The sequence below is a fragment of the Mastacembelus armatus genome, chromosome 14, assembly GCF_900324485.2.
Source record: "Mastacembelus armatus chromosome 14, fMasArm1.2, whole genome shotgun sequence".
NCBI lineage: Eukaryota > Metazoa > Chordata > Actinopteri > Synbranchiformes > Mastacembelidae > Mastacembelus > Mastacembelus armatus.
Window position 1 is genome coordinate 24,546,684 of NC_046646.1, and position 12,928 is coordinate 24,559,611.

Below are 12,928 nucleotides of genomic sequence, written 5' to 3' on the forward strand. Positions count from 1 at the left end.
TCAGGACACTGTGTTGACGTCTTTCATGGTTGAAACAGCAGCAGATCTGAACCTGCTCACAGTCCTTCTGATGGACTCTTGCAGCTCCTTGTTCCTCAGACTGTAGATCAGTGGGTTCAGGAAGGGAGTCAGAGCAGCGTACAGCACAGCCACAATGATACGGACCTGAAACAAAGTACTTTATTGACTGCTAAATCTGGGTTTTATGACATTATTAGTGCAGAAAATACTAAAATATTATTGACATTTTTGTGATTTTTGATGGACGTGTAAGACAAACAAAGACAAAAGAAAAGGTAAATCCTGAAGTCAGATAATCTGAGTCTTGTACCTCTGGTGAAAAGTTTCCCACCCGGTAGGAAATGTACACAAAGGAGGCTGAGCTGAAAGAGATGGTCACCACAGTCAGGTGGGCTGCACACGTCCCAAAGGCCTTCAGCCTCTGAGTGACAGCCATCCTTGATAGTGAAACACCAATCAGGACATAGGACGTGAGGATGAGGCTTCCTGGGGTCAGTAGAGACACCATGGCAAGAGAAAGTGAGACAATGTTATCCATTGATGTGTCAGCACATGCCAGTCGCCTTACAGACGGCATGTCACACCAGCCATGTTTCACCACTTTCGGGCCACAGTAAGGTCGGAGCAATGCAATGATGGTGGCTGGCAGTGTGCAGACAACACTGAAAACCCAGGCTCCTGTGATGAGAAGCCGCTGAACAGGCCGAGTCATAATGGAGGTGTAGTGCAGAGGGTTGCAGATGGCCACATAGCGGTCGTACGCCATGACAGTTAGGATGCCATATACAGTGACACTTAGCTGGATGAAGAAATGCATCTGGAGGAAGCAGCCTGGGACAGAAATGATTGACACATATGACAGGAAGCCAGACAACATTTTAGGGATGGTGGAGGTGGTGAAGACTATTTCCACAAAGGAGAGGTTGGCGAGGAAGAAATACATTGGAGAGTCGAGCTTTGGGTCAGTCAGTGTCTGCATGAGAACAAAGAGCGATGGTTACAGCACTAAGAATTCAATATTAGTCAGACTGAGCCAAGACTGAAGAAATACACAGACAGTTGGTTTTGTACCACAAAGATGATCATGGTGTTTCCTCCCAGGATGACGATGTAACCCAGCAGCAGGATGACAAAAAAGATCATCTGTTTCTCACCGAGGCTGGAGAGGCCCTGGAGGATGAAGAAGGTGACGCCATCAGGCTCCCTGGTGCCGTTAACAGAGCTGGATCTGTGACTGCTCGACAAAGGCAGGTATGAACCTGGAGAAAAATAGTAGAGAGGCATCAGGGTTGAGTCCCAGACAGGACATCAGAAGACTGAGAGCACTTCAGGGGTTATAGTCCATATAAGGGTTATGGTCCATGTTCAGCAGCTGCATGGATCATTCCCTCATTAATGACCTTACTAGTCAAACAGCAGCCTGGATATGAGCAGAGAAAATCCACTTTGTTTTAAATTCAGCCCAAATCAGTAACGTACCTCATTAGAGAGACAGACAACACATGAATGTAGTGCACAGCTACAACAGTGTCAGAGAAGAGCAGTCACTGTCAAACCTGTAGGTAAATTAAACAGTGAAAAACAGCTCAGCACTGAGAGAAACACAGACATTAGTAAATGGTGTCAGGTATTTGGAGAATAATGTTTCACTGCCTTCAATTACTGGGAAACAATCACTGCTGTTGGGACAAAACTGCCCAGAAAACCAGTTAGAGCACATCATTTTCAAGGCATAAAAAAATCAAGCCTTTTGTCATGAGTTGTGTCTCTGTAACATGACTATACATCGCCTTTGGAAAACCTGATTAAAACAGTTCACCTCCCAATCAGCAACACAGGATGAAAAGCACAGAAACACTCACAGACCTCTGGGGCTTTCAGGTGAAACATGAGGCGGCAAAAGCTCCATTTCTCCTCAGCACACAGACAGATGGATAGATGGCTGGATGGACACAGATTTGCTGTCAACAGACAACAAGTGCAGACTAACTTCATCTGTGCACAAGCTCAGTTTGAAAGCTCAACATACAAAGAGAATCAAAAGTCATTTGGCTTTAAACATCTCAGCCCCTGCACAAAACAAAGCACAGCTTCTTTTGAAAAGTGCAAATACCTGACCAACATATCCACAATCTTTGAAAAGCATCATCTTACCTGAATATGTGGATCAGACTCCGCACTGCTCAGTCAGGTTTAGTCCCATGAAGGCAGAACTTCATCTCAGGGCCACGTTTTGGCTTCTGAAGGCCAACTGACCTTTGTCTGATTCTAATGGAGATTATAATGAGGCCAGGAAACGTTCATGACATCAGATCCTTTGCTTCAAACATGTACATTGTAAACAGGACAGCAAAATAATACCAAAGGGACATCATTTTAGTTGCCTGTGTGGCTATAAACAAGCATCGGGAAAGAAAACACAGAAACATAATTGTCTCTGTTGCCGTGGCAACAAACAGCAACATTAAATGTTGCTTCTTCTCATTAAAGAGTCATTAATTAACTTTAATTACGTGTGTGTGTAGTTACAGTTCAAGTTCATGCTTGTCATTAATGTGAACAGCCAGCAGTAATATGTTTTATATCAATTATTATCAGATTTCTGATTAGATCTTTTTGCCTTGTCTGCCTGTTTGACATATATAATTTTATTATGTTTACTCAGGTGTCTTCGTGTTGTTGTAGTTTGAGAGTTCTTTATAGTATAACTTTGTTTAGTTAATTTATATACCCTCCTTTAGTAGTACTGGCTGAACTTCTTTTCCTGAACATTGTTTCCATATATGTCAGTATCAACGAGCGGACAGAGGCCCAAAGACGAGCGTAAGGGTGAAAGGTGGGGGAGTTATCCTATTTTTCAATCAGAAATGGGTTAACCCCCGAAATGTGACTGTGAAAGAGAAGGTCTGCTGTGAACTGGTCTCAGTGTTGTTTCCGCCCATACTATGTGCCAAGGCAGTTTACATACATAGTCACCATTGTTGTTCCACCCGAAGGCTGTACTATACAGACCCAGCACCCTGATGCATTCATTGCAATTACAGGGGATTTCGATCATGTCTCTCTGTCCTCCTGCCTGACTGACTTTGTACAGTATGTGGACTGTCCAACACGTGGAGAAAGGACATTAGGTCTGTTCTATGCTAACGTCATAGAAGCCTACAGGGCTGTACCTCTTCCACCAGTGGGTAGATCTGATCACTTTACATATCTTCAGCCTACATATAGACCTTGTGTGCAGAAGCTTCCTGTTACCGCCGGGTCTTTCAGGAAATGGTCAGTAGAGGCAAGGGATTCATTGACTGTTTGAGTGCACAAACAGATGTACTGCTGGAGGAGCAGGAAATGGACAATGACTTGGACAGGAAAGTCAACATTATCACTGACTACATTAATTGCTGTAGAGACACAGTACTCCCAGTTAGTACAGTACGGTGCTATCCTAACAATAAACCATGGATCACCAGTGACATTAAAGACCTCCTGAAGCAGAAGCATAGGGCTTTCCTGGACAGAGATAAGGAGACACTGAGGAGTGTACATCGGGATCTCAAAAAGACACTGAGGCGAGCTAAGGTGGAGTACAAGAAAAAGTTGGAAAAACAGCTGGAGAACAATAATACCAGGGAAGTGTGGAGAGGGGTAAGAGCCATCACTGGCTGCAAACTGAACAACTCTCAGTCTTTGGATGGTGATGTGGGTAGAGCCAGTACCTTCAACCAGTTTTACATCAGGTTTGACAATGTGGCTACTTCCACGTCCATCTCTACAGCTGCTCCCTCCACCACCACGTCAGTGGTTGCTCTCTCCAGCTCTGAAGACCCTCACTACACCTTACTGTCTATGTCTGCTTCCTCCACCTCCACCTTCATCTCTGCTGCTGCTTCCTGTACCTCCATGTCTAAGGTTGCCCTCTCCACCATTAACTCTGAGGCTGCCCTCTCCACATATTGAGCTGTCTCCTCCACCTCTGCGGCTGCTCCCTCCCTCTCCAACTGGGCAGATGCTCCCTCCACCCCACCTCTGCAGGTCCTTACTATACCTCATCATCTATGACTGCTACCTCCATCTCCACCTGTATGGCTGTGCCCTCTTCCTCCACCATCCCTCTGTTACAATCTGAACAGCTGCTTATATCTCTAACAACAAAAGAGGTTGGAGCTGAGCTCAGGAGAGTTCGGCCAGTGAAGGCAGCTGAACCAGAAGGAGTATGTCCAAGGCTTCTGAAGGACTGTGCAGGACAACTAGCTGTTCGTCTTCAGAGGCTCTTTAATATGAGTCTTTGACTGGAAAAAGTCCCGGTGCTGTGGAAGACTTCTTGTCTAATACTCGTTCCCAAAACAGGGTGGCCAGTGGAGCTAAATGACTATAGACCGGTGGCTTTGACATCCCATATCATGAAGACATTGGAGCAGCTCCTTGTCCGTCGCATGAGGCTGCAGGTTGAGGAGGATCTTGATCCCCTTCAGTTTGCTTATCAGAAACACATGGGAGTGGAAGATGCGGTACTTTACATGCTGCACCGGGCACATGCCTATCTGGATGTCCCTGGTTCATATGTGAGGATTATGTTCTTCGATTTCTCCAGGGTTTTCAATACTATACGGCCTCCCATACTGAGAGACAAGCTTCTATGCATGGGGGTGGCCCCCTCCCTGACGGTATGGATTATGGACTATTTGACATTCAAATGCAGTATGTCAGGCTGGGGAGATGTGTTTCTGGGACACTGGAATGCAGCACTGGGGCTCAACAGGGGACTGTTCTTGCTCCTTTTCTGTTCACGGTCTACACTTTTTCCTGAAACACCATTTCCTGATATAACATGTACTGGACTACTTTTAGATTTGACCACCATATTCATCTGGGAGGAACATTTTCTAGATTACAAAACACTGATATCTGGCACTAAGTAGCCTGTTTGGATACTGAGTTTTCAGTGTATGTAGTGTGTGTCCACTATCCCTATAGCCTGTGACATAATCTAGTTCTGGCAAGTCCATGGTCTGTTATCAGTGAATTTACACCTGCTTCAATGAAGGAGGAAGCGCTGTCATGTATGTCACTAAATTAATACCCCTCTTTTTGACGCTCTAATTCTGCTTCGTTCCAACATCAGTCTGTGGGCTTGGAAGTTAACCTAGTGTTACTGTGAACCTTTGACAGGACCAACTATGTTCGGGGCTGAAGTCTTGAATGATTATGCCTAATGGCGCTATTGGTGCTAGGGCAAGATATGAAGCAAAGACACCCAGTGTGCGTACCCAGTAAGGGTGCAGTTCAACAAAATTCACTGTTTCTCTGCACAGCAAACCTGATTGTTCTCAGCAGAGATAAATAATTTGATAGTAATTGCGTGGTGGTTTGTAGTTGGATTCAGAGCTTTCTTCAGACTCAACCTGTCTGGGCAACAGAGTCAGCAAAGTCAGACTTTAGGCTCCAGATGCCCCCTCACCATCTACTGTGGCGATTTCCAGCCAGATGAACTGACAGAGGATTCAGACTCAAAAAAGTCACTGCAGCAATGTCACACTTTAATGAAGCTTAAGCAGGACACACACATGGCAGCAGCAATCCCTGTATCTTTTCTGCACAGCAACTGCAGCCAGTCTCTCTCCGGTCCCAGCAGCTGAAGGCTCAAATACCAGGCTGTGCAACTGCTTCACTTGTTATACATCTCTTTCTTAGCACTCTGTACTTTTGGACTGCACCCGCCACGTTTCCACTCATGGTGACAGAGAGATTCACACTTATGATTAAGCAACCGAGTTACACCATTAGAAAAAAGTACTTTTCCATTACAGGCTTTAAGTCTTTCATCTGGGTGAAGTGAACCCACAAACTCAAATTTCCGAGCAGTCTTCTAAAACCACGATGCATTGACACAGATGCTAATTTCCTAATGCATTTGAGCTTTTGGATGCTGGACCACATCCTCATAAATTTTAAGCACAGAAAAGTTGAGACCAGTGTTGTCAGGTGGAAAGGCACTAGACAACAGGCCTGTAGAGACATTTAAGGTTGTATTTCTGTTTGCCACAACATTGAACAAGCAATTGATATGTTTGGTACAATGTACAAATCATGAAGTGTAGATTAACATTATAACATCAAATATGTTTTGGTGCAAGACTGTCACATTGACAGTCACATATGGACACCAAAAACTGCTGAAAGTTCAGTTGCCTTTTCTCTGCTGCCCAGTCCAGGTTTTCTCTGCCAGTCAGGACACTGTGTTGACGTCCTTTGTGGCTGAAACAGCAGCAGATCTGAACCTGCTCACAGTCCTTCTGATGGACTCTTGCAGCTCCTTGTTCCTCAGACTGTAGATCACTGGGTTTAGGAACGGAGTCAGAGCAGCGTACAACACCGCCACAATGATACGGACCTGAAAACCAAACAATCAAAAAATCATAAAAGCTTCAATTGAATCACAAAGTAAAAGTTAAAGATCAAATGGACAAACCTTTATATTGTTTGGATGTTAATCATCATCACTATGAACCCAGGAGGTCATGGCAATGAGTGACACTGTCACAATGATGACATTCTACGGATGGTTCGGTCAAACTAATTTGATGGATGTACATGACTAAGAATAACATAAACAAAAATATTAACTTCAAATTAACTGTCTCTTGTACCTCTGTTGGAAAGTTTCCCACCCGGTAGGAAATGTACACAAAGGAGGCTGATGTGTAAGAGATGGTCACCACAGTCAGGTGGGCTGCACACGTCCCAAAGGCCTTCAGCATCTGAGCAACATTCATTTTTGATACTGAGATGCCAATCAGGATGTAGGACGTGAGGATGAGGACTCCTGTGGTCAATAGACACACTACACCAAAAAAAAGGGACACAATGTTATCCACTGAGGTGTCAGCACATACAAGCTGCCTTACAGACGTTGGGTCGCACCAGCCATGTTTCACCACATTCGGGCCACAGTAAGGTCGGAACAAAGCACTGATGGTAACCGGCAACCAAATGACAGTGCTGAATACCCAGGATCCAATGACAAGGAGCAATCGGACAGGCCTGGTCATAATGGAGGTGTAGTGTAGTGGTTTGCAGATGGCCACATAGCGGTCGTACGCCATGACAGTCAAGATGCCACGACTTGTAACACTTAGCTGGACAAAAAAAAACATCTGAACAAAGCAGTGTGGGACAGAAATGCTTGACACGTATGACAGGAAGCCAGACAACATTTTGGGGATGGTGGTGGTAGTGAAGGCTATGTCCACAAAGGAGAGGTTGGCGAGGAAGAAATACATTGGAGAGTTGAGCTTTGGGTCAGTCAGTGTCTGCATGAGAACAAAGGGCGATGGTTACAACACTAAGAATTCAATATTAGTCAGACTGAGCCAAGACTGAAGAAATACACAGACAGTTGGTTTTGTACCACAAAGATGATCATGCTGTTTCCTCCCAGGATGACGATGTAACCCAGCAGCAGGATGACAAAAAAGATCATCTGTTTCTCACCGAGGCTGGAGAGGCCCTGGAGGATGAAGAAGGTGACGCCATCAGGCTCCCTGGTGCCGTTAACAGAGCTGGATCTGTGACTGCTCGACAAAGACAGGTATGAATCTGGAGAAAAATAGTAGAGAGGCATCAGGGTTGAGTCCCAGTCAGGACATCAGAAGACTGAGAGCACTTCAGGGGTTATAGTCCATATAAGGGTTATGGTCCATGTTCAGCAGCTGCATGGATCATTCCCTCATTAATGACCTTACTAGTCAAACAGCAGCCTGGATATGAGCAGAGAAAATCCACTTTGTTTTAAATTCAGCCCAAATCAGTAACGTACCTCATTAGAGACACAGACAACACATGAATGTAGTGCACAGCTACAACAGTGTCAGAGAAGAGCAGTCACTGTCAAACCTGTAGGTAAATTAAACAGTGAAAAACAGCTCAGCACTGAGAGAAACACAGACATTAGTAAATGGTGTCAGGTATTTGGAGAATAATGTTTCACTGCCTTCAATTACTGGGAAACAATCACTGCTGTTGGGACAAAACTGCCCAGAAAACCAGTTAGAGCACATCATTTTCAAGGCATAAAAAAATCAAGCCTTTTGTCATGAGTTGTGTCTCTGTAACATGACTATACATCGCCTTTGGAAAACCTGATTAAAACAGTTCACCTCCCAATCAGCAACACAGGATGAAAAGCACAGAAACACTCACAGACCTCTGGGGCTTTCAGGTGAAACATGAGGCGGCAAAAGCTCCATTTCTCCTCAGCACACAGACAGATGGATAGATGGCTGGATGGACACAGATTTGCTGTCAACAGACAACAAGTGCAGACTAACTTCATCTGTGCACAAGCTCAGTTTGAAAGCTCAACATACAAAGAGAATCAAAAGTCATTTGGCTTTAAACATCTCAGCCCCTGCACAAAACAAAGAACAGCTTCTTTTGAAAAGTGCAAATACCTGACCATCATATCCACAATCTTTGAAAAGCATCATCTTACCTGAATATGTGGATCAGACTCCGCACTGCTCAGTCAGGTTTAGTCCCATGAAGGCAGAACTTCATCTCAGGGCCACGTTTTGGCTTCTGAAGGCCAACTGACCTTTGTCTGATTCTAATGGAGATTATAATGAGGCCAGGAAACGTTCATGACATCAGATCCTTTGCTTCAAACATGTACATTGTACACAGGACAGCAAAATAATACCAAAGGGACATCATTTTAGTTGCCTGTGTGGCTATAAACAAGCATCGGGAAAGAAAACACAGAAACATAATTGTCTCTGTTGCCGTGACAACAAACAGCAACATTAATTGTTTGATTTCCTCATTAAAGACTCATTATAGAAGCTCTGTTTCAGCTCATGTTTTACTTTAATTACTTGTGTGTGTGTGTGTGTAAGGAAGAAATGGGAGATGTTTAGTCTTTGAACATAATTTGCACAGTCTGATTTAGTTTCAGTAAAACAGAAATTTCAAAAGTTGAATTAATATCACAGTTTGAAAGCAACAGAAATACATCCGTACACATCTACAAAGAAAATATTCATACCACAATATGATATTTATTTATTTGTCCATTCAGAAATTCCTTTTGTGTCCATGGGTAGATATCAAACATCAACAACATAACAGCATACATTAGCTCACAAAGTCATAAACACACATGTGAGCTCAGTACCATCAGTCAGGCAGCCCTCCTCCTCCTCAGGGAGACCAGCTCAGTAAATGTGCAGAATGAAACTTCTTCGTCTGACACATTACATGGAGACACTTTACAAAGTCACGACTGTAATTAGTCCAAATCATTAATGACTTTACTTGCACTTGTGTTAACTTCATAAACTATACTAGTTTTCAAGAACCAAATTCAGCTCAAGGCTCCTGCAGGTTGGCAGGGTCACATTTGACTGCACAGTAAGTCTTGGTGCTCTCAGCAATGGAAGAGGATTATTAAGTGTTAGTTGTGGTAGGTCTCTACGCTTGTCCAGATATAAAACTTTACTGATACACTGGAGGCCTTTTGTTCTTCAGAGATTTCTGTGCTGTTGATTTTCATTAGGTGGTTGTGGGTTTACTGGAGTGTCCTTATACAAGGACATGGATTTACTGGTTTTTAACAGTGACTCACATTGTCAGTCTGATTTCATTTTTAGCAGGCTGTCACTCCAGACAATTGGTGATTTTTGATGGAGTTGATTTTTTCAACAGCTGTTGTGTTATCTTCCATAAGATTTCATAGCATTGTCACACTTTATTAACACTTTAGCGTGGCACGCACTTATCAGCAGCACTTTAACGGAGGATTGTTGTTTCCAATGTTTTCATGAGCCTGATTCTTTTAGTGGGACCAGTGCTGGCAGACGTGCAGGTAGTGCAGCCAAGAGGAAAGACTTTTGCTCTCAGGCCTGTGCAGACGTTCTGACGTTGTGGATTGTGGGTTGGTTTGCTCTGACTTCGAAAAGACGTATGATACAATTGGCACAACATGCAGTTAACAAACGAAACCCCAGCTAAATTTCTGTACGTGACTATCGCTCTTTATTTACAAATTGACATCAAGATGCCTGCATGTTCAGTTGCCTTTTCTCTGCTGCCCAGTCCAGGATTTCTCTCCCAGTCAGGACACTGTGTTGACGTCCTTTGTGGCTGAAACAGCAGCAGATCTGAACCTGCTCACAGTCCTTGTGATGGACTCTTTCAGCTCCTTGTTCCTCAGACTGTAGATCACAGGGTTCAGGAACGGAGTCAGAGCAGCGTACAGCACAGCCACAATGATACGGACCTGAAAGAATAACAAACCTTTAGTGGACTTTGATTGATCATATCTGACATGTCACCCCCTGAGGATGATCGAGGGATCAGTCTGTAATCCAACACTCCCTGCCTAATTAAATTCTCTTAAGAAATCAGCTGTGTATTTCCAGTGATTGCTAAACCTCCTGCTCAGTGCGTCTTATCAATAATTATGTTTTCAGAGCAGTTGAATGATCAAATGGACAGAATTCTGTTTAATTTGTTTTGTTCCAAAAGAGAAAAACCAAAAGTGATCAACTGGACGTGTTCTTGGCATTTTTAGGAAGGTGACCACGTCCAGTCTGTTTCTTCAGTGACTTGAGAGAACTCTTGACAATTTCAGATTTCCAGTACGGTTGCTCTCGACATTTATGGTCTCTAAACAGGTTTGACTTACCTCCTGATATTTTTGGTGACCTCTTGATCACTGGACAAATCAATGAACGATTTGATTAAAAAGTTTCATTCATAACAAAGCTCTCAGAGTCATATCAAATATGCTGGAGATATTTATGGCTACCAGCACTTTGCCCATACTAAGTTTTCTGATTTCTGCAGGTACTGTCAGCTCCCATCCACCTGGTCTCATGTGTATTTTCATTTGTACATTGTCCGTTTCAGTTCATCTCAGTTGCACGTCTTGACTGGCGATCTTTTCGTTACACAATCTTGTTTGTGTTTAAATGTTACTCAACTGGAAAATTGCCATCACCAGCTACAAACTAACTCTTAATACTCATATTGGTAGTGGACTAAAACTTTTAAATATCTGCAGTGTCTTTTAAGGATTTTCACAGACCTTTGGTTGGAGAAAAGAACTGGTTGTAGGGCCGGTCTGTTTTTCAGATGCCTAGAGTCCTAGAAAGCAGCAGCTATCTAAACAGACTCCAAGATGGAGTTCAATTTTTGTCAAACTGATTGTTTTTTATTTGTCTGAATACGGCCCCTTAGATTTCATTTTTGATGGACAAACTAAAAAAAAAGCAAAGGTAAATACTGAAGTCAGATTATCTGAGTCTTGTACCTCTGGTGAAAAGTTTCCCACCCGGTAGGAAATGTACACAAAGGAGGCTGCACTGAAAGAGATGGTCACCACAGTCAGGTGGGCTGCACACGTCCTGAAGGCCTTCAGCCTCTGAGTGACAGCCATCCTTGATAGTGAAATACCAATCAGGACATAGGACGTTAGGATGAGGACTCCAGTGGTCAGTAGAGACACCATGGCAGAAGAAAGGGAGACAATGTTATCCACTGAGGTGTCAGCGCATGCCAGTTGTCTTACAGATGATGGGTCACACCAACAATGCTTCACCACATTTGGGCCACAATATGGTCGCTGCCAGGTCATGATGTTCGCTGGCAGTGTGCAGACAGCACTGAAAACCCAGGCTCCTGTGATGAGAAGCAGCTGAACAGGCCGAGTCATAATGGAGGTGTAGTGCAGAGGGTTGCAGATGGCCACATAGCGGTCGTACGCCATGACAGTGAGGATTCCACGACTTGTCACACTTAGCTGGATAAAGAAAAAAATCTGGAGGAAGCAGCCTGGGACAGAAATGGTTGATACGTTTGTCAGGAAGCCAGACAACATTTTAGGGATGGAGGTCGTGGTGTAGACCATGTCGACAAAGGAGAGGTTGGCGAGGAAGAAATACATTGGAGAGTCGAGCTTTGGGTCAGTCAGTGTCTGCATGAGAACAAAGGGCGATGGTTACAACACTAAGAATTCAATATTAGTCAGACTGAGCCAAGACTGAAGAAATACACAGACAGTTGGTTTTGTACCACAAAGATGATCATGCTGTTTCCTCCCAGGATGACGATGTAACCCAGCAGCAGGATGACAAACAAGATCATCTGTTTCTCACCGAGGCTGGAGAGGCCCTGGAGGATGAAGAAGGTGACGCCATCAGGCTCCCTGGTGCCGTTAACAGAGCTGGATCTGTGACTGCTCGACAAAAGCAGGTATGAATCTGGAGAAAAATAGTAGAGAGGCATCAGGGTTGAGTCCCAGTCAGGACATCAGAAGACTGAGAGCACTTCAGGGGTTATAGTTCATATAAGGGTTATGGTCCATGTTCAGCAGCTGCATGGATCATTCCCTCATTAATGACCTTACTAGTCAAACAGCAGCCTGGATATGAGCAGAGAAAATCCACTTTGTTTTAAATTCAGCCCAAATCAGTAACGTACCTCATTAGAGACACAGACAACACATGAATGTAGTGCACAGCTACAACAGTGTCAGAGAAGAGCAGTCACTGTCAAACCTGTAGGTAAATTAAACAGTGAAAAACAGCTCAGCACTGAGAGAAACACAGACATTAGTAAATGGTGTCAGGTATTTGGAGAATAATGTTTCACTGCCTTCAATTACTGGGAAACAATCACTGCTGTTGGGACAAAACTGCCCAGAAAACCAGTTAGAGCACATCATTTTCAAGGCATAAAAAAATCAAGCCTTTTGTCATGAGTTGTGTCTCTGTAACATGACTATACATCGCCTTTGGAAAACCTGATTAAAACAGTTCACCTCCCAATCAGCAACACAGGATGAAAAGCACAGAAACACTCACAGACCTCTGGGGCTTTCAGGTGAAACATGAGGCGGCAAAAGCTCCAT

The 12,928-nt window shown here is 43.8% G+C and overlaps 3 protein-coding genes across 3 annotated transcripts; all 3 read right to left on the reverse strand.

Annotated features, from left to right (window-relative positions):
* Positions 1-1,930, reverse strand: LOC113143370 (olfactory receptor 10A7-like). Its single transcript, XM_026328957.1, has 4 exons — positions 1,888-1,930; positions 1,093-1,280; positions 332-994; positions 1-165 (listed from the first exon to the last, which is right to left on the reverse strand). Exons 1-4 carry the CDS (start codon positions 1,928-1,930, stop codon positions 1-3), a joined length of 1,059 nt encoding a protein of 352 aa, XP_026184742.1.
* A 4,314-nt stretch (positions 1,931-6,244) lies between these two features.
* LOC113143300 (olfactory receptor 1052-like) lies at positions 6,245-8,264 on the reverse strand. The gene is made up of 4 exons (XM_026328848.1): positions 8,222-8,264; positions 7,427-7,614; positions 6,666-7,328; positions 6,245-6,409 (listed from the first exon to the last, which is right to left on the reverse strand). The coding sequence occupies exons 1-4, from the start codon at positions 8,262-8,264 to the stop codon at positions 6,245-6,247; spliced, it is 1,059 nt and encodes a 352-aa protein (XP_026184633.1).
* A 1,865-nt stretch (positions 8,265-10,129) lies between these two features.
* Positions 10,130-12,928, reverse strand: LOC113143354 (olfactory receptor 142-like). Its single transcript, XM_026328937.1, has 4 exons — positions 12,886-12,928; positions 12,091-12,278; positions 11,330-11,992; positions 10,130-10,294 (listed from the first exon to the last, which is right to left on the reverse strand). Exons 1-4 carry the CDS (start codon positions 12,926-12,928, stop codon positions 10,130-10,132), a joined length of 1,059 nt encoding a protein of 352 aa, XP_026184722.1.